The sequence below is a fragment of the Danio rerio genome, chromosome 16 (genome assembly GCF_049306965.1).
Source record: "Danio rerio strain Tuebingen ecotype United States chromosome 16, GRCz12tu, whole genome shotgun sequence".
In the NCBI taxonomy this organism is placed as follows: domain Eukaryota; kingdom Metazoa; phylum Chordata; class Actinopteri; order Cypriniformes; family Danionidae; genus Danio; species Danio rerio.
Genome location: NC_133191.1, coordinates 59,545,001 through 59,572,258, shown reverse-complemented (window position 1 = coordinate 59,572,258; position 27,258 = coordinate 59,545,001). Strand labels below are relative to the sequence as shown.

At 40.7% G+C, this 27,258-nt stretch overlaps 3 protein-coding genes across 5 annotated transcripts in view; 1 reads left to right on the top strand and 2 right to left on the bottom strand.

The window, feature by feature from the left end:
* The window catches only part of LOC137488006 (uncharacterized), a 28,351-nt gene extending 11,088 nt beyond the window's left edge, over nucleotides 1–17,263 (bottom strand). Inside the window, exon 1 of one of the 2 annotated variants that reach the window (XR_012391846.1) lies at nucleotides 258–526. Coding sequence is in view for 1 of the 2 variants with exons in the window: in XM_073925652.1 (XP_073781753.1) it covers nucleotides 15,762–15,858 (97 nt within the window). In the remaining variant the exon portion in view is untranslated. Of the gene's footprint in view, nucleotides 1–257; nucleotides 527–15,761 lie in introns of those variants that run through there. The other variant, XM_073925652.1, reaches the window with a different exon arrangement.
* LOC108179664 (serine/threonine-protein kinase pim-2-like) lies at nucleotides 7,493–12,523 on the top strand. The gene is made up of 8 exons (XM_073925653.1): nucleotides 7,493–7,657; nucleotides 7,903–7,991; nucleotides 8,089–8,130; nucleotides 9,088–9,195; nucleotides 9,495–9,747; nucleotides 10,210–10,326; nucleotides 10,991–11,878; nucleotides 12,102–12,523. The coding sequence occupies exons 1-7, from the start codon at nucleotides 7,570–7,572 to the stop codon at nucleotides 11,104–11,106; spliced, it is 813 nt and encodes a 270-aa protein (XP_073781754.1). The 5' UTR covers nucleotides 7,493–7,569; the 3' UTR covers nucleotides 11,107–11,878; nucleotides 12,102–12,523.
* A 471-nt stretch (nucleotides 17,264–17,734) lies between the features above and the next one.
* Nucleotides 17,735–27,258, bottom strand: part of dennd4b (DENN/MADD domain containing 4B) — a 38,032-nt gene continuing 28,508 nt past the window's right edge. Inside the window, exons 19-28 of one of the 2 annotated variants that reach the window (NM_001423202.1) lie at nucleotides 27,185–27,258; nucleotides 26,422–26,620; nucleotides 23,974–24,244; nucleotides 22,795–22,899; nucleotides 22,415–22,590; nucleotides 20,391–20,778; nucleotides 20,041–20,140; nucleotides 19,548–19,713; nucleotides 19,290–19,348; nucleotides 17,735–19,164 (exon numbers count right to left, since the gene is read on the bottom strand). The exon at nucleotides 27,185–27,258 is cut by the window's right edge and continues 67 nt beyond it. In NM_001423202.1, the coding sequence (NP_001410131.1) occupies nucleotides 19,019–19,164; nucleotides 19,290–19,348; nucleotides 19,548–19,713; nucleotides 20,041–20,140; nucleotides 20,391–20,778; nucleotides 22,415–22,590; nucleotides 22,795–22,899; nucleotides 23,974–24,244; nucleotides 26,422–26,620; nucleotides 27,185–27,258 (1,684 nt within the window). In that variant the 3' untranslated portion in view covers nucleotides 17,735–19,018. The remainder of the gene's footprint in view (nucleotides 19,165–19,289; nucleotides 19,349–19,547; nucleotides 19,714–20,040; nucleotides 20,141–20,390; nucleotides 20,779–22,414; nucleotides 22,591–22,794; nucleotides 22,900–23,973; nucleotides 24,245–26,421; nucleotides 26,621–27,184) is intronic. The other variant, XM_073925380.1, reaches the window with a different exon arrangement.

The following is a 27,258-nucleotide window of genomic DNA, read 5'->3' as shown; positions in this document are numbered from 1 at the left end:
GTCAGGTTATCGAGTTATGATCGCCATATTTCGGCTAAACAGCAGCGCCGGGATAACAGACACCTGAATGTACACACAAACGGGTTAAAGCGACCGTTAGACGGGCTCACGGCAGTGTATGATTGTATGGTAATATTTATTAATCCAAAATAAGTACACAAGTTATTTTAGAGTGTAAAAATAGAGTTTTAGTATCAAAGATCTGACATTTAAAAATGGAAATAGGAAACAAATAGGAAACATTTGTCTGGACTCACCCGTCACAGTCTTACAACTTTCCATTTCCGCTAGAATCTCCAAAGGTCTTGTAGACATCGTCTGAAATCGTTCAACCGTCAAAGTCTTACAACTTTCCATTTCCGCTAGAATCTCGAAAGGTCTTGTAGACATCGTCTGAAATCGTTCAACTGTTTTGCTCGATGTATATATCGACCGAGAGCAACTTTCACAATCAACCTTCATTTCTTGTTCCAGCAGATTACTGAAGCTGAGTTTGCGCGCGTCAGCAGACCCTCTACAACCGTTAGAACGCGTTCTGCTGTTGCCAAGCAACGAGTCGTCTTTCGCGAGGGTCTGTGACCTTTACCCTATAAAACAGCGCGTATCATATTTAATACTCAAGTTTATAAGATCTGTATATTATAAACCTGATCACTCTTTTGATTGAAAGCCTGCTGTATATTGATAGATACGTGTATTTTGCCCTCTTGTGGATTTTCATGACACTGCAGCCAGTGGAAGGGCTTTTTTGACCTTTCCAAAATGGCCGCTCATTGAATTGCTCGCAGGCGTTTTGGCTGGAAACAGTTCGCTAATTTCCAGATGTTATAGTAAAAAAAATTTAAATGCTACTAATTTTATTAAATAAAGCTTTCTTTAATTAAAACAAAGCAGAATTACTTTAAAATATTTTTTTATGTTACAAATAAATTGTGTTGAAAATGCAGGTATCAGATTTGACCCAACAGGTGTAAAAGGTGCATTATTCCTTCACAAACAGTCATGTCAGATTTGTGTAATGTCATCTTTATCCTACCTGCTACAATGCAAACACGCAGTATTTGGATGATTGAATGAATGTAATTAGTGAAATACAAATCCACATTGAAATAACACTGAATAACTGAGATTAACCAGTGTGATAAGTTTCATACATTAGCTGCATGTGCTATTCTACTAAGCTGTACAAAATAAGACCCTATATCTACTCAATTAAATTGAGGTAACATATTAAGCAAAATTATTAATTCAATTAATTCAACAAGTATGGATTGCGTAAAAATTTATTAAATTTAGCTCAAATTAGTGGAGCCTGTTCAGCAGCATGGAGCCACTAAACAGGTTAACAACAATATAATATAATACACAATAAAAGTGTACATTTAAACAAATTAATAATCTTTTAAAATTTGTTTTATACTGAAGGAAGAACAAGGTGAAATGATACATAAAAGATTTGACAAGACTTTTGTTTGGTACATTTTTCTCCATGAACAACGCCCTCTCCCATTCAAAAATAATAATAATGACATTAGATAAATATTTACTCAGCTGTGGCTTTTTCAGCTTTTTTACACAGATCTACCACCTATCTGTGGTGTTATTTCAATGACAAATGTCATGAGTGCAGTATTCAAGATCGCATTTATGTAATACCCTATGAGCATGCGAATCTCTTTGCTTGTGTGCCGATTTCCTCTGTTGGTGCACTAAACCTCTTGCGCGCCCCCTCAAATATACGCTGCTCAAGCGCAGATCTTCTTGTGCGCTCTCAAATAAACGCTGCTGATGTGCTGAAGTGCGATTTACTGATTTATGTAACAGTATGTCTCTTACATTTGTTGGAATATTTATGAATGTCTCCAATAGACCTACAGAGCGGCATTATGCCTAAAGTAAAGCCAAATTGCTAAACATCGTGTTTGCTGGCCTCACGCATCACGACCTGTCAGTCAGTCAGCACCGTAACCTTAAAGGGTAAAACAAATAACACACAGCACTACTGCAGTTACAGAAAAAGATTGTGCTGATAAAATTCACTTACCTTTGAATAGGTTTTGCTGCGATCATAACCCGCTATTTAAAAAAAATACATGACTGAATATTTTGAATGAAAAGCTGTAATGTAGTCGTGGCGGGATTAATTTTAGATTGGCGCCTCGCCATAGAGGAATGAATGTAGCGGAAACAATGCTATCTTTAAAAAAATTCAATATTGCTTGATTGTGTGGACTTATTAGTCTAGTAATCATCCATTCTGAATGTTGACTGAATTTAAAAATCACTCTTCGTTGAAACCATATTTGTGTTTATATTGACTTAATATAATATGCAACTACAAGCAAGAACTTTATTATATCAATATTTTTGCTATTCCATCTCCTAACCACACCCCCAAAAACTGCCCACCTGGGATTTCTGTCAGCCCACCCCTCTGTGGTTAGCAAGAACTGGGCCTGGTGGTCAGTAAATCTCTGTGGTCACTTTACTTCAATGCTGTGCTGAAATAGAACACAGTTAACACCAAGTTAACAGTAAAATACCTCTTTAAACACTCAAACAGTCTCTAATACCTCAAAATTAGCATTAGCGTTACAAACACCTTCCTTTCATTCGTATTTATACATTGTGTATGTAATTTTCGGATAACGTGACATAAGAACCTGCAACTAAAGTTACTTGGTGAATTACATGCAATATACAGAAAAATATACAACTATCATTTAACTGACAGAATTGGACACTTCAACACTTACCGATAAATTTGTTTGGATGAGACCATGCCAGGTTTAAAATGCGGATGTTCTGCATGGCCTGGTGAAGACGTTGTTTGCGAGTCGAGTCAGCTCAGTTTCATGAATCAACTCCCATAAATGAACAAGTCAGATCCCACCTGAAACCGATTGCCTTTTTGTATAATAACGTAACATAACAACATGATTGATTACCGTGTCGTTATACGGTTGAACCACACGCATTTTATATAGTACACCACTGATTACATGTTGATGAGTATAAGCTTTTGAACATGTGCAATAAAATAAGTCCATGAGATAATGCGATTCAATCTGACGCGAGTAGACAACCAGAGCAAATCGCAATATTGTGGTTTTTTTTTTCTTAAGCAGTGAAAATATGGCATATATCTGACTTTAACAATAAGAATACAGTATTTTAAAATGTCCTTTAAATAATTGTGGAGATGTCGACCTCCAGGTGATGACGGGAGCTCATTACTCGTGTCTCCAGCGAGGGCAGCCTTTCCTCGGCAGCTCATTCTGACATTTGCCCTGATTTTGAAATAGTTTAATGCTAAGATCGTTTTAACAGAAGATGATTGTGAATTTGAAATGCTCATTTCAGTATTGCTGGATTTAATGAATATTTTGTCTTTTTGAAATGATTTAAGAATAATAGCTAAATTCTAAAAATAAAATTGATTAGATTTTATTACAGACATTTTCTAAGTAATTTCAAAGTAAAAAACAATGCCCCAAAAAACAGGAAAGTATTTATTAAATAAAGTCTACATAATAATACTAATGAAATCTACAAGGCCAAAGAATGACTTTTTACAGAGCTGTTCACGAATTATTAAAATAAATTAAACCTTAATTATTCAAATTAAAAAGGGACAATGAAGGGAGGATTGTTTTAATATTGTACAGGTATCTGGAACTCATTTGTTCGTGCATTTAATTTGCAAAGAGTTAATAATAGCGGTGAGTATTTGTCAACATTTTTTTATGTAAACATAATTGTCTATGAAAGCCAAAAGGTGTGAGCCCTTTGCAATTTTAAAAGGAGAAGTGAACCACACTGAACTGAACTAAACTGAAAACTGAACTGACGCTGTTTCAATTTACTATAATCTTCTATGTGAAGCTGCTTTGACACAATCTACATTGTAAAAGCGCTGTACAAATGAAGTTAAATTGAAAAGTGAAATTAGCCATGGGATGGCTTTAATGCTTGTTTGTTGTTTGTACAGGTATTAATTGTGCACCACGAGTAACTAAATAATGCAACCATATGGATCCTAATGTTATCTGTTTATATCAGTTACTCAGAGGAGGCAAGTATGTTTAATTAATAGTATAGTTCATCTAAAATAACACATTTAAAGTAACAAAGCTCAAGTTTTTCTTTTGTTAAACACAATATAAATTATTCTGAATGGAAGCCAAATATATAGCAATTGACCACAATACTGCCTGTAGAATGAAATATACCATTCAAATTAGAGCTGCACAATATTGCAAAAATCTGACATTGCAATGTTTTGTTTTTCTGCGATAAATATTATTGATTAGGGATGTTCTGTTTATTATTTATTTCAGAGCAAATGTAAAGAATGTGTTATGGGTGTCTGAGAGTCTAACAGTGTTCATGTACAGCAGCTAAAATCAGTAGTAGAATGACATGTTCTGCAATGTATAAATCATTCAAAACAATTGTTTTATTAAAGTAGTAAACAAAACTTTATTGCTTTAAACTCCTGAAATTCTCAGTTAAAAGGCTTTAAAAATAAAGACGATAAGCTTTTGCTCTATTATAGTTAACTCTGTGACACAAACTGTGCTCTGAATTGTGTCTGAAAAACTGTAATCCCAACTCAACACTGTCAGTAGAAGAATTTAATCTTTGTCTTGTAGCCTGCGCTGTAGAAGAAAATAAAGAGTTGACTCGACTCAAAACTGTAAGCCAACCAGCTTCAGAACGTTTTTGAGTTTCAACCCAAATGCTGCACTTACTTGATTTAAGTTGAGAAAACTCAAAAACGTCCTGAAGCTGGTTGCTTTAAAACTTTAAGTTGAGTGTACTTTTTTTTTTTTTTTACAGTGTGGGCGTCCTGATCTCCATTAACCATACTGGAGAGGGTCAGATTGCACAAAAGCAGTGCGTAATAGATTTCAGAACCGATTTCAGCTCTCATCTGCTAAATAGTACAAATGAGCTGCAGCTGCCAGGAAAGCCTCAAACACACACACACACACACACACACACACACACACACACACACACACACACACACACACACACACACACACACACACACACAAACACACAATCAAACACACACACACAAACACACACACACTCAAATACACACACTCAAACACATACTCAAACACACACACACACACACACACTCTTGCATGTTGTCATTCTGGATGAACACTGTCATACATTTGTAAATGTTGTTTTGTATCTCTGAAATGTATTGTATGAATGTATATTTTTATTTTCTGCATGTAAATAGTTCTTGTAAATATATATATTTTGCAGCCGTGAATTGGTTTTATGCATGTGTACAATGTCTTTTGGTCAGAAACTTTTAAGACTCCGTATTTACAATATATGAAATAGATGGAGCAGACAGATGGAGCCCTGTTCGAGATGCCATCTACAACTCAGCAATGGAAACTTTTAGCAAGCAGGAGAGGAAAAATCCAGACTGGTGTGAAGAGGGAATAACTTGATGCAGCCGTTACAGCTAAACGTGCAGCTCTGCTGGACTACAAACACACTCCTTCAGAGAAGACATTAGCTGCACTCTGAAAGGCCAGAAATGATGTCCCGCAAATTACCGGGAAGTGTTCAAATCGTCAACATCCAAATCCAGCTAACTGAGTGATCCACATATGAAGAACAGACCCCCTGATTCAGATCATCAGCTCATTAGACATGAAATGAGTGTGGAAGAAGAAGGAGACATGTAAAACATGCAGTGCTGGTTGTCCTCCAGGAACGTGGCTGAGCAGCATTGATAATAACGGGTTCTCCAAATCTATTCTCCAAAACACTTACAAACAGTTCTAAATGTAACTTTAAGAACCTTTTAAAGAACTGTTTTGGTTTATGGACATGTTGAGGTTATTTTTTTATATATTTTTTATAAAATTAGGTGTTCATGTTTTTCATTATTAAAATATTTTTAATTGTTGAATTTGTCATATTATTCCAAGAGCTGTGCGAGCGTGTTTCTGAATTTCATTTAGACTTTTCATTCTGCAGACTGCTGATGAGGCCTTACTTCATAAAGCCAGCGAAGAGAACACAGTCTGAATCCAAGTTCTCAAGTTTCAGGACAAATCTACGGACATCGAGATTCGTTTTTCAGTGTTTTATATTGTTTGAAAGACTTTTTTTTAATAATGATTCACACTACACATCACTGCTGGTTTACAAAAAAATCCACCAAACTAAATCCTGTTGCATTAATTCACTTGATTTTGATTGTATTGTTAAAAAAAAAAAAAAAACAGAAAACGTGTATATTACTGTGTTAAAAGAGAATCTGAAATATTTTATGGCTTATGGCTATGATTTAGTATTCAAAATATTTTAATTTGATTATGTTTTAGTTAAATCGGTCTTACACTTTATATTTTCAGAACTAGCGTAATTACGAGTAAAGAAATGCTATCAAACTAAATTTCTAGTGCTTTTGTCTTGGCGTGGCAGTTAAAGAGTTAATTATATTTAACACGTAAAGGTGATGCAAAGTCATCTGGTTTAAACAGTGATTTAACATCGGAGTACAGGAGAACAGTTTCCCTGACGCGGAGGGATTCCCTCTTGCCCTCCTCCCCTTGCTTTCCTCACAAGAGGCCACAGCGTGTCTCTGCTGCCCTGTCATCGTCATCTGGTGACAGGGGCTCCGATAGATAGACGCAGTCTGTTCAGCTACAAATCTGCAGCGCAAGTAATGTCAGGACCGCGGCACAGTATGAGGAGGATTATGACCGATCTGACTTTGCCATCAGCGCGTTTGGGACCCACACGGTGAGCAATATCAACACTGTCCTGAAGAGCATCTGGAACGACCTTTCCTAATATGCCGAGAGACACATTTCGCACATCTTCTCCATGTTTTCGCGAACATCGTGTAGCTTTAGACAGCAGCTCCACCTGTAGCGCTTACAGTCTTGTAGACTTGCGTTCAGCGAGATGTTTCCACATGATGAAGAGCCTCTCTGCGCTCACCGACATCCAGAAGAAGCTGTTGCACCGTCGCTGACAAACTTTTCATTTGCCTGGAGGCCGTTTCTGGACAACCTCGTTGTTAAAGTTCAAACAATAGTCAAATCATCGTGATTCCGAATCACATTGTAAATTCAGTGCAGAGCTACAGGCCGATGCAGAGTCCTTCAATTAATCAGCCGTGTTGGACGCGTCAAAAACAATCATGCCAGTCCTTCCGTGATTACCTTCCCTCTTTTCCCCCATGCAGAGATGTCAAAAGAGTTGTATAAGGTTCACGCAGGTTTTTATAATGTCATCGCCAGCCTTAAACAGTAGGTTAAGAGACCACTTCATCTTTTATACCCTGAAGAATAAACGCGAATACCTCTACCTACATGGCCCCCATCTTTGGTCTCGTCCTACGCTACGTCATGAATAGAACGCGTTCTGCGCCGCGAGTGTCAGAATCCACCTGACGCATCACAGAGCAGACGTGTATTGAGAAGCTCCGCATTTCATACTCAAACAAGGCGAAAAATCCTAAATTAACTGCAGTAAACTTATTTATACACCCTAGAGAGCGTTATTTACTGAAAATAAATGGAACAAAGTATGTCTAATGTTCCAGGTCCTTCGGGACAAAGAAGACAGCCGTCTACACTGGGAATAGGTCCATCTCCTGGTTCTGGTACATGTTAATGTATTTTTATTGTTTGATTGATGTTGTTTAACCCTTGTGTTGCTGTTCAGTCGTTTTCATCACCTCTGTGGTCATTTTGAGGTCATTTTGAGGCCTTTAATTTCTGTTTCAACATAGTTGAACATAGTAAAAGAGTAGTCAATTTGAACAAGGGTTAAATACGTGTTTTATTCTGTCTGTTCCGGCATAACTAGAAGCTGTCTCAAATGAACATGTTGTTTTTTCTCTTTCAGTGCAAGAAAAGTATGACCTGAAGGAACTTGTGGGAAAGGGCCATCACGGCGAGATCTATCGTGCTATTAGAAAAGCCGACGGACAACAGGTAAGTCTATTCTCCCTAGTCCAGCTTAGAGGACATCAACTCTGGAGAAATGCTGTTTGATTGCTCACTCATGTTTTATTCTGCTTTTCATCTACAGTTTGCCATCAAGTCAACTACTACAGAACTTGACAACGAAGTGGTAAGCCTGAAAACATCATGCGTGATTCATATTTGAAGCATCACAAATTACTCTTAATAGATGAGTCTGTGTACGGCTGTGGTTATACAAATATCTGATGATCATTTTGTGATTCACTGCTGTTTTCTGTTTATTTACGGTTATGATGGGAATTATTCTGTACTCTGTCGAGTTTTGATGCTGAAAATTCAACTCTGCAGTTTAACAGTGACTTTATTAATGGCCTTTATATTTCTGTTATATTTCTCTCTCTTTATAAAAGAAAAAGGACTGGCAGTTTATTTCCAGTAATCATATATATGATGATAATAATGAACATGCACAATAATGTTGCATCCAGCACGCCATGAATAATTATTATTTACACTTTTAGTGTCTTTAAGAATATTCAGATTGTTTTATTCTGCAACATGTTGAACATTTAATAGGCCGTTTATTTTCAAACATGATGATTTTCTCATGTTAATCTGGGTTACGACATTGAGAATTCAGAGACTGTTTGTGTACTGTAAAGTCCTCTCGTTAACATCAGTTAATTTATCTAAAGTAGTTTAGTTTATACTTTATTATAGTGTTACCTATTGTACTTTATAATCTTTTTACATGTATTTAATAATCAATACACTAAGTATTGTTGTTGTCATACCTGTTTAATTAATCTGTTTCACAGCTCAGCTCAATATCTTGATAATATCAAAGCTTCCGCAATTCATCACATCAAAATCTAATACAGTCAGAAGCCAAATTACCAGATTTTTACATCACAATTGACACGACCAGTACAGATAATGTATATCAAGCTCACATAATGCAATTCAAAAGCAAAATAAACACACAGAAAAAAACATGAATCACAAAATACGGAAAACTGCTGATTTACAGATTTTCTTTTACAGTTATATGGAAAAACAGGATTACATGTTGTTGATCTGCAGCTAATGTGCACTTTATCTTTAGCCTAGGTATCCGGGACTCCTACCAAATGAAGTGGCCATGATGACTCTTGCGAGACGTCCACCCAGCATGCAGCTCCCCAGACTCTATGAATGGTTTTGGGATGACAGGGTAAGTATATTTATTCAGCACATTTCATGCACGATGCGCTGCAGGAGGGTTTGTCTTGATTCTTATTGTCGTTTTAATTTTGTGACTTAATTCTTAAATCAAGAAGCATTTCTGGACAAGTAAATACCTTTGTCTTGTTTTCAGAAAAGCTCGTGGGTTAATAATATGGCGGTGCGGTAAGCGAAATTAACTCGTTTCTTCTTTAAAATCTATCCTGAATGTAACTGGAAGCCGGTGTGAAGACTGACCTGAGGACTGCTGTCATGTGCTTTATTTTAACTCATTGCATCTGCTTTCAGGAAAATAAGAAGATAATGCTGGTGATGGAGTATTTTGACTCGTGCCAAACACTGGAGGAGTTCCTGAAGCGGAATGAAGACCTGGATGTGTGGGACGCGCGCACTGTGATCCGGCAGATTGTCAAAGCAGGACAGGAGTGCTTGCAGCGGAACATTTGTCATTATGACATGCATGACTGTAACATCCTGGTCGTCGAACCGTTTCTGTCCATCAGGCTAGTTGATTTTGGACGAGGGAAGCTCATGATTCCTGGTAAGTCTGATTGTTGCAGGAAGGAGCAGAGCAATTCCATGCACATGTCCACCAAATAGCGAAACCCTTTCTACGTTCTTTTGTGTAGACTTGTATTTTACAGTACTGTTAAACCGGTTTTATTTGAGAGCATTTACGAGAGCATACAAAGTATGTTGTAAACTGTATACTCAGACTGTTTGGTCACACTGATGTTAATTTTCCTTATTTAAAATGTTTACGGATGGGTATTTTTCTGATCTCGTAACTCTGTGGTTAGTTGTTTTGGGAAATATAAACCGATGCTTCATTATAATGTCACCATATACTTCCTCTGTTCATTAATGTCTTGAGTTTTTACTGTAAATGTCACATCCGTAACGCTGGAATTGCTCAGCAGTGAACTTTCTTTAGTGTAATGATCATGATTACTGAACTGTTTGCTCAACACCTCACATCTCTCTCTCTTCCTGACACATGCAGGAAAACACCCACGGACTGATACCAAGATCTCTTCATCAGAAGCTGTTAATGTGACCGTGAGCCAGCTGTTTATCCTCATTAAGGAAATAGCAGGACATTGTTCCAGCATCCCTGCAGGTAAGAAGAAGACTCTAACTAACCCTGTCCAACCCTCCTGTTGACTTACGGGTCAGAAACCACTCAGGCCCCATTTAACCAGCAGAAAAACCCTGAACAATGTTTTTCTTTATCTTGAGCCTTAATTATTTATGAATAATTAATCAAGTCATAATGGATTATTTGTAGCCTGCTGTTTCAACTACCTGACCCGCATGCTCTTTGTTTTACCCATAACCAAATCATAAATACATAAAGAGAAGCTACACACAAATGACACCTGTCAATCACTTTTCCACTGGACTCTGCATGAGTAGGCAGAGTGGTCTGTGTCCGTATAATGGCGTCAGCAAACTTGGTTGGTAAAAAAAGGTTTCACTAAGATTAATTAGTTTAAGCAGTGTGCTGATGCTGTGACGCATTACCTGATTGATTCAAAAGAGCAAAGAGTCATTAGACAGAGACAAAATTAATTAAATATCACCTTTAACAACTATAGAGAGACGCCATCCAGAGGATAGTTCAGAGGCAACAGGAGGGATAAGTGCTGTGTGTGTGTGTGTGTGTCTGTGCGTGTGCGCGTGTGCGTGTGCGTGTGTGTGTGTGCGTGCGTGCGAGATGTTTTCACATGTCACTTGTGTCCACCATTAACCCACTTTCTCTTTTCTCTTTTAAAATGTGACAGAATTCCTGGCATTTGTAGATAACTTCTATACCCTTGAAGAAGAAGAAGAAGATGGGATACTGCTGCCAGTGGAGGAGATTCTGAATCACCCATGGCTGAAAATCAAATACCAATAAAGACTGTTGTTTACATGTGTAGTTTATGCTGTCCACCCAGACACAGGACCCGTTTTAGAGGAGATTTAGAGCGGTTCAGCATGACGTACACCCCATCAGCAGCAGGAAGCCTGAAACCATTTCTTTTTCTCTTGTCCAGTCACAAAACAGTTTTGGCAGGACCTTTGCTGTTGGCTAAATAACAATATAGAAACTGACATTCCATCCCTAAATTTGATTAAGGTTTTGGTTTATGCAGATGGTTTTTCCAAAAAAAATCCATTGATGTGAAACATTATTATTATTATTATTATGGGTAAATATTATATACACTAAAAGTAAATGGATTAAGAGTAAACCCTCGACTAATTGCTTTAAAAAGGAATGTGAAACATATTTAGAGTCTTTAAAAGTAATATCCAAAGAGAATAAGGCTACAGAGGAACTAAACAAAACTACATCTGAGTCTCCTTCCTTTTAAATAATGTCTCTTTATTTTTATTTCAATTTTATTTGATTGTTTTTGTGTAATCCTGATAAAAGTTTTTTTCTTTCTATTTTAATGTTATGTGTTAAAATGTGTGTTTGCACTGTATACTGTAAATGTGATTGGAAGTGTGTATATTTTGTTAAATGCCGTTTTTGTTTTCCTTTTAAGTTTGTATATTGATCATTTAAAAAAAAAAATAAAGTTTTCATTCTTTCATGTTTGTCATTTGTTGTTTTGCTGTTTTCTGCTTCTGCTTCCCAAATTCTACACTTCCTCCAGCGAGGGTTGCAGTCAGAGCTGCATGTGAATGAGGGCCGGATGAAGCGCCCCTGTTCAATTGGTGCTCACTGCAGAACCATTTGGGCAGAGCTGAACTCCAGCGAGGGGGAGCTTGAGCTCTCGCTCCTCCTTCCTTGCACTTCTTCTACGAGCGATGTCACTGGGGGTTGGGGTTAGGGGTGGGTGTACGCATTAAAACTGCTTATAGGAGGAGCAAGAGCTCAAGCTCCCCCTCGCTGGAGCTCAGCTCTGCTCAAATGGCTCTGCAGTGAGCAGTGTCTCTCCCCGTTGGTCCACCAGTTCTAGACCGACAGCTCCTCCAGCCAATCAGGTGAGGTGGGAAGCTGATGAGCTGTCAACTAGAGCTAATGGACCAATGGGGAGGCTTCAGCCGGCCCTCATTTGCATGCAGCGCTGACTGCGACACTCGCAGGAGGAAGTGCACAATGTGGGAAGCAGAAGCGGAAAACAGCATCATGTCAGAAAACAATGGAAGTATGAATTCCTGATGATCTGATTTGGTCACTGACCACATGTGTGCTGCTCTTCTATCATTTCTGTGAAATTGAGACTGTACGCAGAGCGGCCTGCGAACCCCATGGAGTGTGTTGAAGCTGTTTTCTGCTGATCAAACTGTAAACTATTGTCTTCAATAAACTGTATCTCTGACTCCTGCTCTTTGTTCATCACACCGGCTCCTTGCATTAACACAAGTCAAATCCTTCAGCGTAGTGATACGGCACTGTAATGTACTCAAAACATGCCTGAACTACTTTATCTGTGTGTTGATCTGACAATAAGTGTGAACACAACACAAAACAACACAGAGAAGATCTGTTTTACAGACTGCAGACTCAATTTAGCCTTTATAGAACAATATTGATGCATCTGTCATGTTTAAAGCACATTGCCCGGCCATTTGTGTGACTATAATGTGAAATATAAGAGTGTGTTGACTGAGATTTGAGTGATTCTACTGTAATAGAATCACTATTTACAATGGTTTACACTGGGTTGAGGAACAAAGTGGTATCTGAATTGCGAAAGGCTAAGATGAAATATTTTTCTAAATTAATTGAGGAGGCCCATGGCAGCAGTTCTAAATTGTGGCAACATATTAATAGACTATCTAATTCAAACAAGCAAAAACATTCTAAAATAAAGCATCTTAAAGTTACTAATAATATGATTTGCAGTGATGAGGCTATGGCAAATGCTTTTAATAGTTTTTTTATTGAGTCTGTTCAAGAACTGTCAAGTAATTTTAACTTCACTAAATCATACCCTGAGGAACCAGATTATGTTTACCCAGACTCATTTTATATTAAGGAAGTGTCTTGTGAAAAAGTCCGAAAAGTAATAGAAAATATGAGTAATTCTACAGCTAAGGATATTTTTAATCTTCACTCTGAATTAATTAAGAGATATAAACATTTTCTGTTGGAGCCAATTACATACTTAGTAAACCTAACGATTCAAACAAAAACTTTCCCAGATAGTTGGAAGACAGCAATAGTTATACCGATTTATAAATCTGGCGATAAGGATGTTGCTTGTAACTATAGGCCTATTGCCATTCTACCTGTAGTGTCAAAAGTGCTAGAGAAAATTGTTGCAGAACATTTAAACATTAAACGTTTTAGAGAGAAATATTCCACAGAAACAGCAAATTGTTATCTGCTTGAAAAACTAAAAGGGTCATTGGATAAAGGTAGTGTGGTTGGGGCAGTGTTCCTGGACCTAAAGAAAGCCTTTGACACGGTTAATCACAGTATCTTACTAAATAAATTAAGAGAGTTCAAAATGTCATCAGAAGCCTTACAGTGGTTTGGGTCTTATTTGGGTGGGAGACAGCAATGTGTGAGGGTCAATGGGGTGAAGTCATCTGTGCGTTCTAACAATATTGGAGTACCTCAAGGGTCTGTCCTTGGCCCATTGTTGTTCACAATGTACCTAAACAATCTTCCAGAATGCTGCCCAGGGGTTAACTGCCAGTAATATGCAGATGACACGGTCATCTATGTGTCAGCTAAAACACCTTGCCGGGCAGGTGAGCAACTGACCCAGGCTTTACAACACATTTCAAGATGGCTTGAACTGTCTCATTTAACGTTAAATGTCAAGAAAAAAGTTTCTATGTGTTTTTCTATACGAAATAGGCCTGTACAGGATACATTTGAGGTGCTGATAAAAAATAAAGTAATTAAAGAAGTGAATGAGTTTAAGTATCTTGGCATAACTCTAGACATTAATTTAAAATTTGATAGTCATGTTAAAAATTTAAGTAAGAAAGTTAAGCCAAGTCTAAACTGTTTTCGTTTGATTAGAAGGTTTTTAACATATCACATTGCAAAATTATACATGCACACAATGATATTCTCTCACTTGACTTACTGCATTACATCTTGGTCACAAGCCTCTTTAACTACATTGAAGCTTATTGATTCAATTTATAAACAAGCAGTTAAAATTATGGACTTAAAGCCTATGCGATGGCATCATTGTGATGTTTTATGTAAACATAACCTGTTTAATTTTGATAGTTTTATTCAATTTAGTTATCTTAAATTGGTTTTTAAATGTTTAAATAATCATGTTCCAATCCTGTTCTCTAAGCTAATCAATCGGCATCAAACCTCCCACAGAGTTACACGGGCAACTGCTAATGGTGACTGTCTAGTGCCAAAGTGTAAGACCTCGTTTGGTCAATCTGTCTTCTCTGTAAAGGGAGCCAAACTGTGGAATGAGTTACCGGTTAGCTTAAAATCAGAAAGTAATCTAAATATTTTTAGAAGGGCTCTTAAAAAGTTGTTAAAAATAAAACAGCAGTGTTTGCACTAATAGTCTACAGTTAGTTGGTTGGATCATGTCGCCTTTGCTTTTGCCTGCAGTAATTTAATGTAAAGAATTGTAATGTTGTGTATGTTTTATTATATTTCTATTTTGTCAATTTTAAGCCTCCTGTGAACAGGTGTTGAGAATTAGCAAGTTTGCTAAAACACTTAAACAACTGCAGTTGGTTGTCCAGTGTAATTGGGATGTCCATGTCAAATAAATAAATAGATAAATAAATAAATAAATAAATAAATAAATAAATAAATAAATAAATAAATAAATAAATAAATAAATAAAATAAAATAATATTTACTGAACTAGTGCCAGGGCTCTTTCAATGTCTGACCAGCAAACGTTATGCTTTAGCCACAGAACAATGGTTAAAATGGAAATGACAGTCACAGTTGAAGTGGTAAAATGTATAGTAATGCAATATACAGTTACAATAAAATAATCAGCTGAACTCAATCATTAATGGGGGTAAGTGATGCCAGCTTAACCCAGCCGCACTGCAAAATTCAGCACAGCCTGATAATGATGTAAGACTAACATGATCCAGCAGTTAGAGCAAACATCTTGCTAACTGTATAAAGACTCACTGTGTCGGCTACTAAAGTTCTAAAACAAACTTCACTCTTGACCAAAGAGCATAGAATCACCAAGAGGCGACACTCTAGTGCGATTTGGGAAACAGCCACTAGATGCCGCTAGTGTCACGCCGCGCGGCGGCCATTTTGGAATAAAAATTCCAATAAAACAGCATTTAAACTATTAAAAGAGCGGATGATAAGTGTTGGAGTGTCGTCTTCCAGGTTGTATCTCCGCTTTAATGCGCTTTTTCAATAAATAAATAAATAAAAAATAAAGCAGCTGCTTGCCACCATGACAGAAATAAGATCCAGTGGACGGCCGATGGCTTTCATTCAAACGGGCGGAATCTCGGGGCTGCTGCTGGGCGCTGCTGTAATGGAACATTCTCCTGAGTGTCGCCTGACCTGTTGGTGATTCTGAGCTCTTTGCTCCTGATATAAATCATCACACTTTCCCCTGTGTTTAATTAAAAAGCGCTTACCTGTTGTAGAGATGGAGATTGGTGACCGGAAGTTCCGGAAGATAGAAAAGGTGGAAGGAAACTGAAGCTGTGAGGAAATAAGACATTTCACCGTCATGGACAAGAGAAGTGAAGAGACATGTTGAGTCAATGATCGCAGAAATGTCCTCTTGGAGTATCGAAGTGCTTTGTTCGGTAGATTTATCCAATATTCCGTTACTGGCCGCCGTTGAGACTCTCGCGAGTTCGCGGCTGTGAACAGCTGTTACCGTCACCGAGGATCATCGTGAATATTCCGGTCAAGAAGTGAGAGTAAGTCACGTCGCAGATAAGGTAAGACCTAACGTTATTATACGATAAAGTAAGAGTATAACCTGTCTTAAAGAAACCGTACCTTTGAGTGTGTAACGCAAGCTTTCAAGAAAACTACCGTTATTCCTCTTTAACGGACCGTTATGTTGCCTAGTTACGAGACCTGTCAATCATCTCCTCACCACACATTAATTCAAATATAATTATCTTATCGCAGATTCGCCAGCACTATAAATATGCATTCAGAAATAATTGGCCAAACACGTCTTTAAAAATGTTGTTCCTCATAATACATTAAGCGGAAACCGTTTGACTATATTTACCGAGGCCTCTCGGTTGGTCTCTCGCGTCCGCCATGTTTGTAGTTTTACACTCTTTACCTGCGTTTGTAGTTCTATTCGAATTCAGGTTCAACCAGTCTATGGGGTAAAGTCTAGAAGGGATACAGCTGCGGATACCCACATCAATATAGCATCCATCTTTTATCCAACACTGTATAACAATAATTAATATTCTACAGTACTGTGACGATTAGGTTTAGGGTCGGGGTGGAAGTAGGGGTTAATAAAATACAGTTTATTGGGTAATTTAATAAATAATATTTACGGTACAGCTACTGTTTTTACATTACTGTGACGGTTGGGTTTAGGATTGGGGTAAGGGTAGACTTTAATAAAATATAATAAATGAGAAATGTAATAAATAATTCTCATTAACTTTCAGCCGTGACCGTATCTGATCCAGCAACAACCGTCTATTCATGTGAGCAATATTATCTATTACTTATAAACAGGAGAATATATAGAATAAACACACACATATATAAAATAACACATACGTATAAAAAAAACAACACACACACATCAATGTCTGATGTCCTGTATATAGTGGAGATCAGAACTGGAGAATCTTTAAACACTTTATATCTCATAAATAATACTGTAGGCTAAGTGTATTAGATGGACATTTAAGGCTTTTCATTTACTCTTTCGTAACTTTACATCAATGTAAACTGACCTTGAGGCAATTTCCCCCTGTTTTATTGAGCAGTTATTAAAGATATTTGTAATGTGCCTCAGGCTGTATATTCTCAGTTCAGCTCATCTTTATTTCTTTAGCGCTTTCACAATATAGACTGTCAAATCAGCTGAACACAGAAGAGTATAGTCAATATATTCTCCACATTTATTCACAACAATATAGAATACTCATTCATTACCTCTGGCTTATTGATCAGGGGTCGCCACAGCGGAATGAACCGCCAACTATTCCAGCATATGTTTTACACGGCGGATGTCCTTCCAGCTGCAACCCAGTACTGGGAAACACCCCCCCCACACACACACACACACACACACTACGGCCAGTGTAGTTGATCAGTTCCCCTATAGCGCATGTGTTTGGACTGTGGGGGAAACCGGAGCACCCGGAGGAAACCCATGCCAACACAGGGAGAACATGCAAACTCCACACAGAAACACCAACTGACCCAGCCGAGACTCGAACCACTGACCTTCTTGCTGCGAGGCCACAGTGCTGACCACTGAGTCACCGTGACGCCCCTGTTTTATGTAATTGTTTACTGCCTATTAGTTATTCTAGATTTCACACACACACACACACACACACACACACACACACAGACACACGCACACACACGTGAAGGAAACAGACAGCATCAATGAAGGTCTTAAAACTTTTTCTTAAAAAACAAAACAACATTCACAACAAAGGTCAAAGGTCACATCAATATAAATTAGCACAGCAAACACATGAACAGTTAAATATAGCTTTATAATCTCTCTTCTCTCTTAGTTTGGAGTTTAAAAACACAAAGTGGACGTCCCTCATGCTGCGCTATTATTGCAGGAACTACAGCTTCCTCTGACATCACTTCCTCTGGTGGCAGAATTCCTCATTATTCCTCAAATTAAGACTAAAGGATCCTAGAGTTCCCTCATGAACCGTGATTCACTCACACACACACACACACACGCACGCACGCACGCACACACACACACACACACACACTCTCAAACAAACACAAACTCTCGCACACACACTTGTGTACACGCACTCACTTGTGTACACGTCTTCCACACACATACACACTTGTGTACACATGCATGCATGCACTCACACACACACACACACACACACACACACGCACAAACTCACAACAAACTCTTTTACACACGCTGTCTTGCTCTCTAACACACACACACACACACACACACACACACACACACACAAACAAACTATCTTTCACACACACACACACACACACACACACACACACACACACACACACACACACACACTCTCTCTCTCTCAAATCATCTGTACTGTGAGTGAAGATGAAGACGATGATAACGAAGACAACGACGATGATGAAGATGATGATGATGATAGAGAAGCGTCCGCCATGCAGACAGTCTCCTCCAGCTGAAGGTGCAGAATGAGCAGCAAACAAATGATCTCCCATGATGCTCTGCTGTCACTGAGCTCCACGACGCAGCAGAATAACCGAGGTAAACCCTGACATCACTTCCTCTTAGCGCCCGTCTGGACAGGAAGTGTGTGTCCGAGCGCTGACTAAGCAGCACTCCATTTCCCATGATGCATTGCACAGCGCAGGAGAGTCCACTGAACACGCCAGCAGAAGCGGCTGAAGAGTGTGTGTGTGTGTGTGTGTGTATGAGTGGAGTGTGTAATTGTGTGTTGGAGTGAGTGTTGTGTAAGTGTGTGTGTGTAAGTTTGTATATTTTTAATGTGAAACCAGTGGAGTGTGTGAGTGTGGTTGTGCAGATGTGTGTGTGTGTGTGTGTGTGTGTGTGTGTATACTCCATGTAACAATGGGACCAGCAGAGTGTGTATGATTGAAGTGTGTAATAGTGAATGTGTGTGTGTGTGTGTGTCAGTGATGGCGAGGTGAGGGTAGTCTTTAAGTGTGTGTGTGTGTGTGTTCAGCAGTGGAGCGGCAGCAGGAAGCAGCGTCTGCAGTCGATGGCTTTAGCGCTGGGCGGCTGAACTCTCTTCTTCTTCAGCTCCTCTCGACCCACTGAACTGCACAAGCGCACATACGCAGCCTTATAGCGCTTATCAAACGAAGCTGCACACACACACACACACACACACACACACACAAAGAGAGAGATTAGAGAACAGCATTAATTCTTCATTCTGAGCAGAGGTGTGTGTGTGTGTGTGTGTGTGTGTGTGCTGTAATGAACTCACCAACATGATCTTTGCCCATAGCAGCCAGAGTGAGGAAGAGCATCTCTCTGTACAGACTCCTGCAGAACACACACACACACACACACACACACACACACACACACACACACACACACACACACACAGAGTCTCTGTCATAAACACTCTATCACATGCGCACGTACACACTCCCACCCTTTCTCTCACACACATTTTCTCATACATACACAGTTGCACAAATAGACACACACTCTCTCTCTCACACACACACACACTCACCTCTGTATGCGTGGCTGTGTGTTCTGCTTGGCCAGCGTCTCCAGGAAGTGTGTGATGGCCTTGTGCACCTCGTTCATGCCGATCCAGCGTAGCAGCTCCTCCAGGAAGCTCAGGCTGAACGGGTGATTGTGGTGTTTCCAGCTGTAGCTGCGCACCAGAGCGCCACCTGCAGGACAGAGGACATCACACACAGCATAGACTAAGAGGATTATAGATGTGGAGTTCTAGATGAACAGCGACAGGAGCCACATAGACTGACAGAAGCATCAACACACACACACACACGCACACTGAAGCACACACACACCTGACCAGCACTCACAACACACACACACACTGCTGTTTCACATCTGTCGCTATAGGGATGCGTTCTCACACACTCACAACATTTGACTGTCACGAGCAGTTTTAGAACAGAGATGACCTTACTCTAACCTGTGTGTGTGTGTGTGTGTGTGTGTGTGTGTGTGTGTGTGTTCTGCACAGCTCTTACTGTGGATCCTCCAGAGCATGTAGAGCGGCGGCCACTGCTCCGTATCCGGACTCAGAGTGTCCCACAGCAGACGCACACGCACCGACACACCCTCCAGCCCCTGCTCACACACACACACACACACACACAGAATACTGCAATGATCCGATCAATTCGCTGGAAAGCTAAATTACACACAGACATCACAAATTAAAGGACATGTTATTGAGTTCTGCACACCTGTGTGTGAGTGTGTGTGTTCACCTGTAGAGTGTGTGTGTGTTCACCTGTAGAGTGTGTGTGTGTTCACCTGTAGAGTGTGTGTGGTCATCTGTAGAGTGTGTTCACCTGTAGAGTGTGTGTGTGCTCACCTGTGTAAACGCAGCGGTCAGTGGCGACGCCCTCAGCAGCTGTGGCAGGTTGGTGGGCAGGCCGAGGCGGGTGAAATACCACACCAGGTTCCAGAAGATGATGGAGTGGCTGTCCAGCAAGAGGACCTGAGAGAGAACACCCTCACCCTCGTTCTCCAGCAGACTCTCCATCTCCTTGCGCAGCACCAGCGGGCTCAGGTACTCCACGGTCACCTGCGGGGCTCCACCCCCAGACGGCACGCTGCTCTCTGATTGGCTGCTGGTCTCGGAGCTGGAGTCCGCCTCTCTGCTGCCGTTGCACAGGTGCTGCAGTGTGTCGTCTCGGCCAGCAGGGGGACGCATGGCATTCTCCAGCTCATCCTCCGCATGCAGAGTCCCGCGCTCCGTACTGCACACACACACACACACACACACACACACACACACACAGTCTTAAATATGTTGTGTTCTCCTCTGACAGTATTTGATATGCTTATTAATATGTGTAATATTGAGCAGCTCAGAGTTCTTACAGGATCATGTTCAGTTCAGAGAGAAATCTCCACTTTAGTAAGCAGGTGAAGTAACAGATCTCTTATTATCAGCGTGTTCTTTACTCAGACTGAAGGAAAATAAACCTTTATCAACCGTTTACTATGCTTTTACTGTTGTTTGTGTTTGTACATGTAACGGTGGCACAGTGGGGAGCATGATCTCCTCACAGTAAGAAGGTCGCTAGTTTGAGTCTCGGCTGGGTCAGTTGGTGTTTCTGTGTGGAGTTTGCATGTTCTCCCCGTGTTGGCGTGGGTTTTGGACCCCTACAGTCCAAACACATGCGCTATAGGGGAATTGGGTAGGCTAAATTGTCCGTAGTGTGCGAGTGTGAATTAGTGTGTAAGGAAGTTTCCACAGGTGGGTTGCAGCTGGAAGGGCATCTGCTGCATAAAACATGCTGGATAAGTTGGCGGTTCATTCTGCTGTGGCAACCCCTGATTAATAAAGAGACTAAGCTGAAAAGAAAATGAATGAATGAATGAATGATTTAGCAGATGTATGGGGACCACACCAAAAATATTCTCATCTGAGTAAGTAGTAACTCACTTTTCTTAAGTGACTGCTTTTGTAAGATTGTGGTTAATCGCCTCTGTTTAATGATCAAGATGTCATGCTTGTGCTTAAAGAGATTGTATACTCGGCCGGTACAAGACTCAGGATGTTATAGGACTCAGAATAAACAAGAATAATGTACAATAATGAATCTAAGAGAATATTCAATCATAATCTAAAGTAATCTTCAAACAAACTAAATCATCTTTTCAATGTTTTATAATTGGAGTCAGACGAGGATAAATATATAATAATATTGTAAACCCCCTCAGACTAAAATGTGAGTCAGATATGAGTTAAGTTTAAAATAAATCAACATTGTGTTCTGGAAAGAGCGAACAGACAGTGGACCTCCGTCCTCCAGTAGACACTGTGCTGGACCCTACACTGTCACTTTACTCACGGAGAACATGACAGTGCTGCAGTGTTTGTGTGTGTCTGGGGTAATTAGTCTACTGAAATGTGGATATTTCATCCATGCTGAAGCTGATCGCTCACTCCGCACACCTCCACTGGAAATAACGAACTGGTGTGAACTCTGGAAAAGACGTGACATGCGAACAGCAGCTGAAAGGCCTCCGTCATTTGGGATCTCCATGGTTGATCTTCTTGCACAGACATGCTGGATTCACTGGATTTGTTGACTAATGGGTTGCGGATCCATTCAGTCCGTGGCTCCTTCACCGGGCCTTTTCCAAAGACACTTTCCAGACACGTCTGTCTCTACTCATTCTGCTGCTTGTGGACTACATTCGGGTGCTCGAGCGAGAGAATACACGCACTTCCAGAATAAAAGATCCTTCAGGCTCAGAGAGTTAATCAAACTGAAATAATTCATCATGTCTTGTGCGGCCCGTACCAACTGATACACAGACTGGTACTGGTCCGCAGCCCGGGGGTTCAGAACCACTAATGTAGAGAGTGTGTGTGTGTGTTACCTGCAGACAGGCCCCGGGTCACAGATCTCGGCATTCAGCAGCGGGACGAACGGGGCGGAGCAGAACGGACAGGTGCTGTTCAGGTTAGAGTCATCAGAGGACCAGCCGGCCATTATCTCCTCATCATACACCAGAGAATTACAGCTGCGGCACAGCGAACAGCTCGACATCAGCACCTACACACACACACACAGAGACAGAGAAACACACATATACACACACATGAACAGACACATGCACAAACACACACATTAACAGAGAGAGACACACACACACACATACAGAGAGATAGATACAGAGGAAGAGAGAGACACACACTGTTTTAGACTGGTGCATCGCCATGATTAGCATTAGGGTAATCACCGTTACGTCACACACACCTCAATGCCGCCTGCTTCCTGTGCTGAGTCCCAGGACTTCCTGAGAGGAATCGCCAGCGTCTGCATGTCAGCCATGTCAATGTCACTCCCGACAGACAGAGAGCTCTACACACACACACACACACACACACACACACAGTTAATAACACCTTGTTGAAGCTCAAATGAGAACACGACACACTGATTCAATCCAAACTGATTTAAAAATGATCATAAACGGATCTAAAACCAAATCTAAAATGGTCTAAAATCTTCTTCAGTTAAACAAAGAGAAAGCTGAAGTGATTGTGTTTGGGAACCGAGATGAGCTTCTCCAGGTGAACGTGTATCTCTGCTCTAAAGGTCAAACAACAGACAATAAGGTCAAGAATCTTGGAGTGACTCTGGAGTCAGATGTGAGTTTCAGTAGTGGTGTCAGAGCAGTCAGTAAATCAGCAGACTATCCTCTCTCACACACTGCAGGAGTCTGATGCTGTGTTTTCATGATGCTTTTATCAGCAGCAGGATGGATTACTGTAACGGCCTCCTCACTGACCTTCCCAAACACACAGTCAGACAGTGACAGCTCATCCAGAACACTGCGGCCAGGATTCTGACCAGAAGCAGAGAATCAGAGCACATCACAGCTGTCCTCAGGTGTCTACACTGGCTCCAGTTACAGTCAGAACAGAGTTTACAGTATTATTACTGCTCTATACATCACTGAATGGCGGAGGAGCTCAATACAGTACAGATATGCTGACTGAACACACACCTGACAGATCACTCAGATCAGCAGGATCAGATACACTAGAAACTCCAAGAGTTCAGTCAGAGCATGGTGAATCAGCTTTCAGCTATAACAGCGCCTCTCGCTGCTGGAATCAGCTTCCAGAAATGATCAGATGTGCTCCAACATTAGGCACATTCACATCAGGACTGAACTCACATCTGTTCAGCTGAGCCTTTACTGAATGAGCCCTGTGCTACGGCACACACATTGCACTGTTGTGTCTCTCTGTTTTTCATTCTTTGATAACCTGTTTAACACAATTCATCTGTGTTCGTCACTGTTAATCTTTGTCTCTTTTATTCCTGTTCATGTAAATCATGTGACCATTGTGTATGAAATGTGCTGTAGAAATAAACTTACTTGCCTAAAAGCTGACCAAAAGCTGATCTAAACACACACACACACACCTCAGAGGTGGCGTTGTAGAGTCTCTCTTTGGCCTTCAGCAGGCTCTCCGCCATCTGGCTCTTGCGCGAGGGCTTCTGCTCGTGTGCGCGGCGAGCGTTCCCATTGGCTCGTCTGTCGTCTACACTGGCGGCGCGGCGAACAGACGCTCGGTTACGCGTCGGCGTCAGCAGCTGCTGCAGTTTCCCCGCCAGACCGCGGCTCGGAGACGAAACCGTGTTGTAGTTTTCATCCACAGACTTACGGTTCAGAGTCTCCTTCACCTCCACTGACCTGCAGAACACACACGTTTGTTTTTGTGAAATGTGGGGACATTACATAGACTTACATTGTTTTTATACCGTATAAACGGTATATTGTATTGCCCTCACCCCACCCCTAAACCTAACCATCACAGGAGACTGTGCAGCTTTACTCTCAGATTAAACTCATCCTGTGGGATTTAGAAGCTTCTGGAGAAATGAGGACGTCACCAATGCCCTCATATTTCACCATCTTTTAGTAATACCTGTGTCATTATACAGATTTGTGTCCTGACATGTCACAAAAACACATACACACACACACACACAGGTTACTATAGTTCTGCAGAGTTTTTGTTTTGATGCTGTAAGAGATGAGATCAAATGCACATGACAAAACATGTCTTTCTGACTCAAGAAGGACTCCAAAGGCAGATACTGATAAGATCAGGGCCTGGTGTGTGGACTTTGGGAACTTTACGATGTGGTCAGGTGTTGATTGGTCAGTTTGAATGTCTCGGCATTTGGGCTTTAGTCACATGGTCAAGAAAGACACATAATAGGTGGAGAACTCTGCTCTGTCTCTTTGCCTGGCCTGTCTTTTTCCTTGTCTGCGCTCTCCTGCTCTACTCCTCTCCTACTCTGGAGTCTGTCTTCTCTGCCCATTTGTCTCTCCTTCTCCCTCTGGTAACTTTAATTTTACATTTAAGATGGGTACAATTAATATCATATGTTTTATCATTTCATATTTTTATTATTTTATACAGTTATTTATAACTAATTCAACTGTAACCATAGCAAGTTACTGTCATTAAATCATCTCATTTTCAAGTATTTGTGAATTGCTTTTGATTTAACATCAACATTTAATTGTTCCATATTGCAATACAATACAATCTCATAATATCAGCGCTCTCCCACATTTATAGCTATTAATACTGCCTTTATTTACGTTTTTGGTATGAGACTGCAGAAGAATAATTTGACTAGAAATGTACAGTTTTTTCTTACAGATGAAACCCTGGATCCTTTGCAGTGAGTATTGTGAAATTTACTTTAGCTGGGCTTTTCACAGCTGACCTGGTGAACGGATTAAAACTGGCCTTCTAATCACAAGAGTGGGTAAGTCTGCTTTTATTATTTATTGTCCCATTTGCTTAAATTGCATGAAACAGAATTTACAAGACTGTAATTAGTTTCAATAGGATGGAAGGGTTCATTACTAAAGAAACTGATGCATTGTGTGGTGGGGTGTCAGTGGCAAAAATGGAAAGAAATCAAAATGTGGTGATATAATCGAAGAGCTAAATTACACGTGTTACTCAAGACTGCGTAATGTCAGGTCAGAAACAGCTTCAGTTATAAAGGCTGGATGTGAAGAATTTGATGATGTTCACTGTTTAATTATACTCTACATTTCAGTGTAGTTTTAGTTCATTTCATTGATCCTGTGCTGCTGCTGCACTGGGGGTCATGGTGGAGTGAAGAGCATGAGACAGACAGGGACAGGAGAGGGACAGACGAGTCTTCGCTAATGCCAGCCTCCACCACTGAGACTGCAGCTCTGCACAAGACTTTTGGCCAGCGGAGAAATGAAAATGGTCGTGCTGAACTGAGTCTGGTTCTCTCAAGGTTTTTTTTCTTCACTCTCGTATTGGTGAAGTTATTTCCCTCTCCGCTGTCGCCACTGGCTTGCATGGTTCAGGATCGGTAGATCTACGCATCGATGAATTTGCTCTTCAGACTCGTCTGTCCCTGGAGCGTCACAGGAATCAGTCGAACAAAAGATTGCTGCAGCTCTGACACAAGTTAATGGAGGAAAGTAAGAGCGCTGCAGGGTTTGGGAGCGCTGTGTTTGTCTGATTAGCCTGCTGTTATCACTGATGTGTGTATATTCCAGACACAGTGTGAAGCAGATCGGTGAGTTCTACTTGCGTGAATCGCGGTGCGCTCGCGGCATTCAGAAAACTTCAGATGTTTTCAACTAGGTGCGGCTGGAAAATGCACGCATGTCACCTGTGCATCGCTTGCACACCATGTGCGCGTCCTGCAAGTCACGGGTCTCCATGGGAAATAACGAACACCTCAGCTGCCACGATTAAATAAAACTATAGCGAAACTTCATACCAGATAAATAATCAATAAATAGCGATATTTCATGGGCCAGCCCTGTAAGTAGGTTGGTGATGGGGTGAGTGAGTGCTGTACCTGCTGTCCCTCTCGGCGGGCTGGGTTCTGCAGTCTGCATCGGCGGGCTCAGCACAGTCTCTGTAGAATGTGGACAGGCAGACGTCGCTGCGGCGCACCAGCACCGGTGCAGGAGGACTCAGTGTATCCCTGCGGCCCGCCGGAGGCTTGCGGGAGCCGGCGTCTGCGCTCACATCTCCTGCTTTCTTCAGCGTCAGCTCTGAGACAAGCAGAAAACATCATGTTCAGGCTGTGTTTAGGATATATTCAGGTTATCTTCTGGTTTAGAGATCGCAAAACGAGATTCACCATATCAGCAGCGAGTAAAATAACTATTAAGACACCTCCCCAGATTCTCACTGTAAATGAAAGGTCAAGACACAATGATCTGACTGAGCTGAGATATCTGAGTGCCTGTAGAACCCTGTATATACTCAGTGTAAGGCATCTTTAATCTCTCCTCTTTCATGGACGGCACTCTTCATCTTCCTGTGTAAATTATTAGTATTTTTAATTATTGCTGATCAATTCCACTGACTCTTCCGCCAGATGTGCACGGTGTCTTTATGTTTTGAAGCCTGTGATTGGCTGTTCACTACTGTTGTCCCGCCTTCATCTACACATGCTGATGAACACAAGCTCAAAGCCGGAGTTAACAGAGAAGGTTGATGATCCTCTTGATGACCCCAGTAAAGCCTGACTGCACTGCTCTGCTTTTGTAACTCAAGCCTAATCCTGTGATCCTGACTCTGTTAATCCGGCATCATGGCTCAAGATCACTCACTGCTTCCTGTGGGCTGGACGCTGCTCAGGCTGTTGCTCTTGGCCAAACTCGTCAGCGATTCGTGACTCGAGCTT

What these genes read in the sequence shown, in the direction of transcription:
- LOC108179664 (XM_073925653.1), top strand. Translation starts at nt 7,570, where the DNA reads ATGGAACAAAGTATGTCTAATGTTCCAGGTCCTTCGGGACAAAGAAGA. An exon ending in GAAAAGCCGACGGACAACAG is followed by an intron (nt 7,992 to 8,088) that starts GTAAGTCTATTC and finishes TTTCATCTACAG; the next exon opens with TTTGCCATCAAGTCAACTAC. An exon ending in AGGGAAGCTCATGATTCCTG is followed by an intron (nt 9,748 to 10,209) that starts GTAAGTCTGATT and finishes TGACACATGCAG; the next exon opens with GAAAACACCCACGGACTGAT.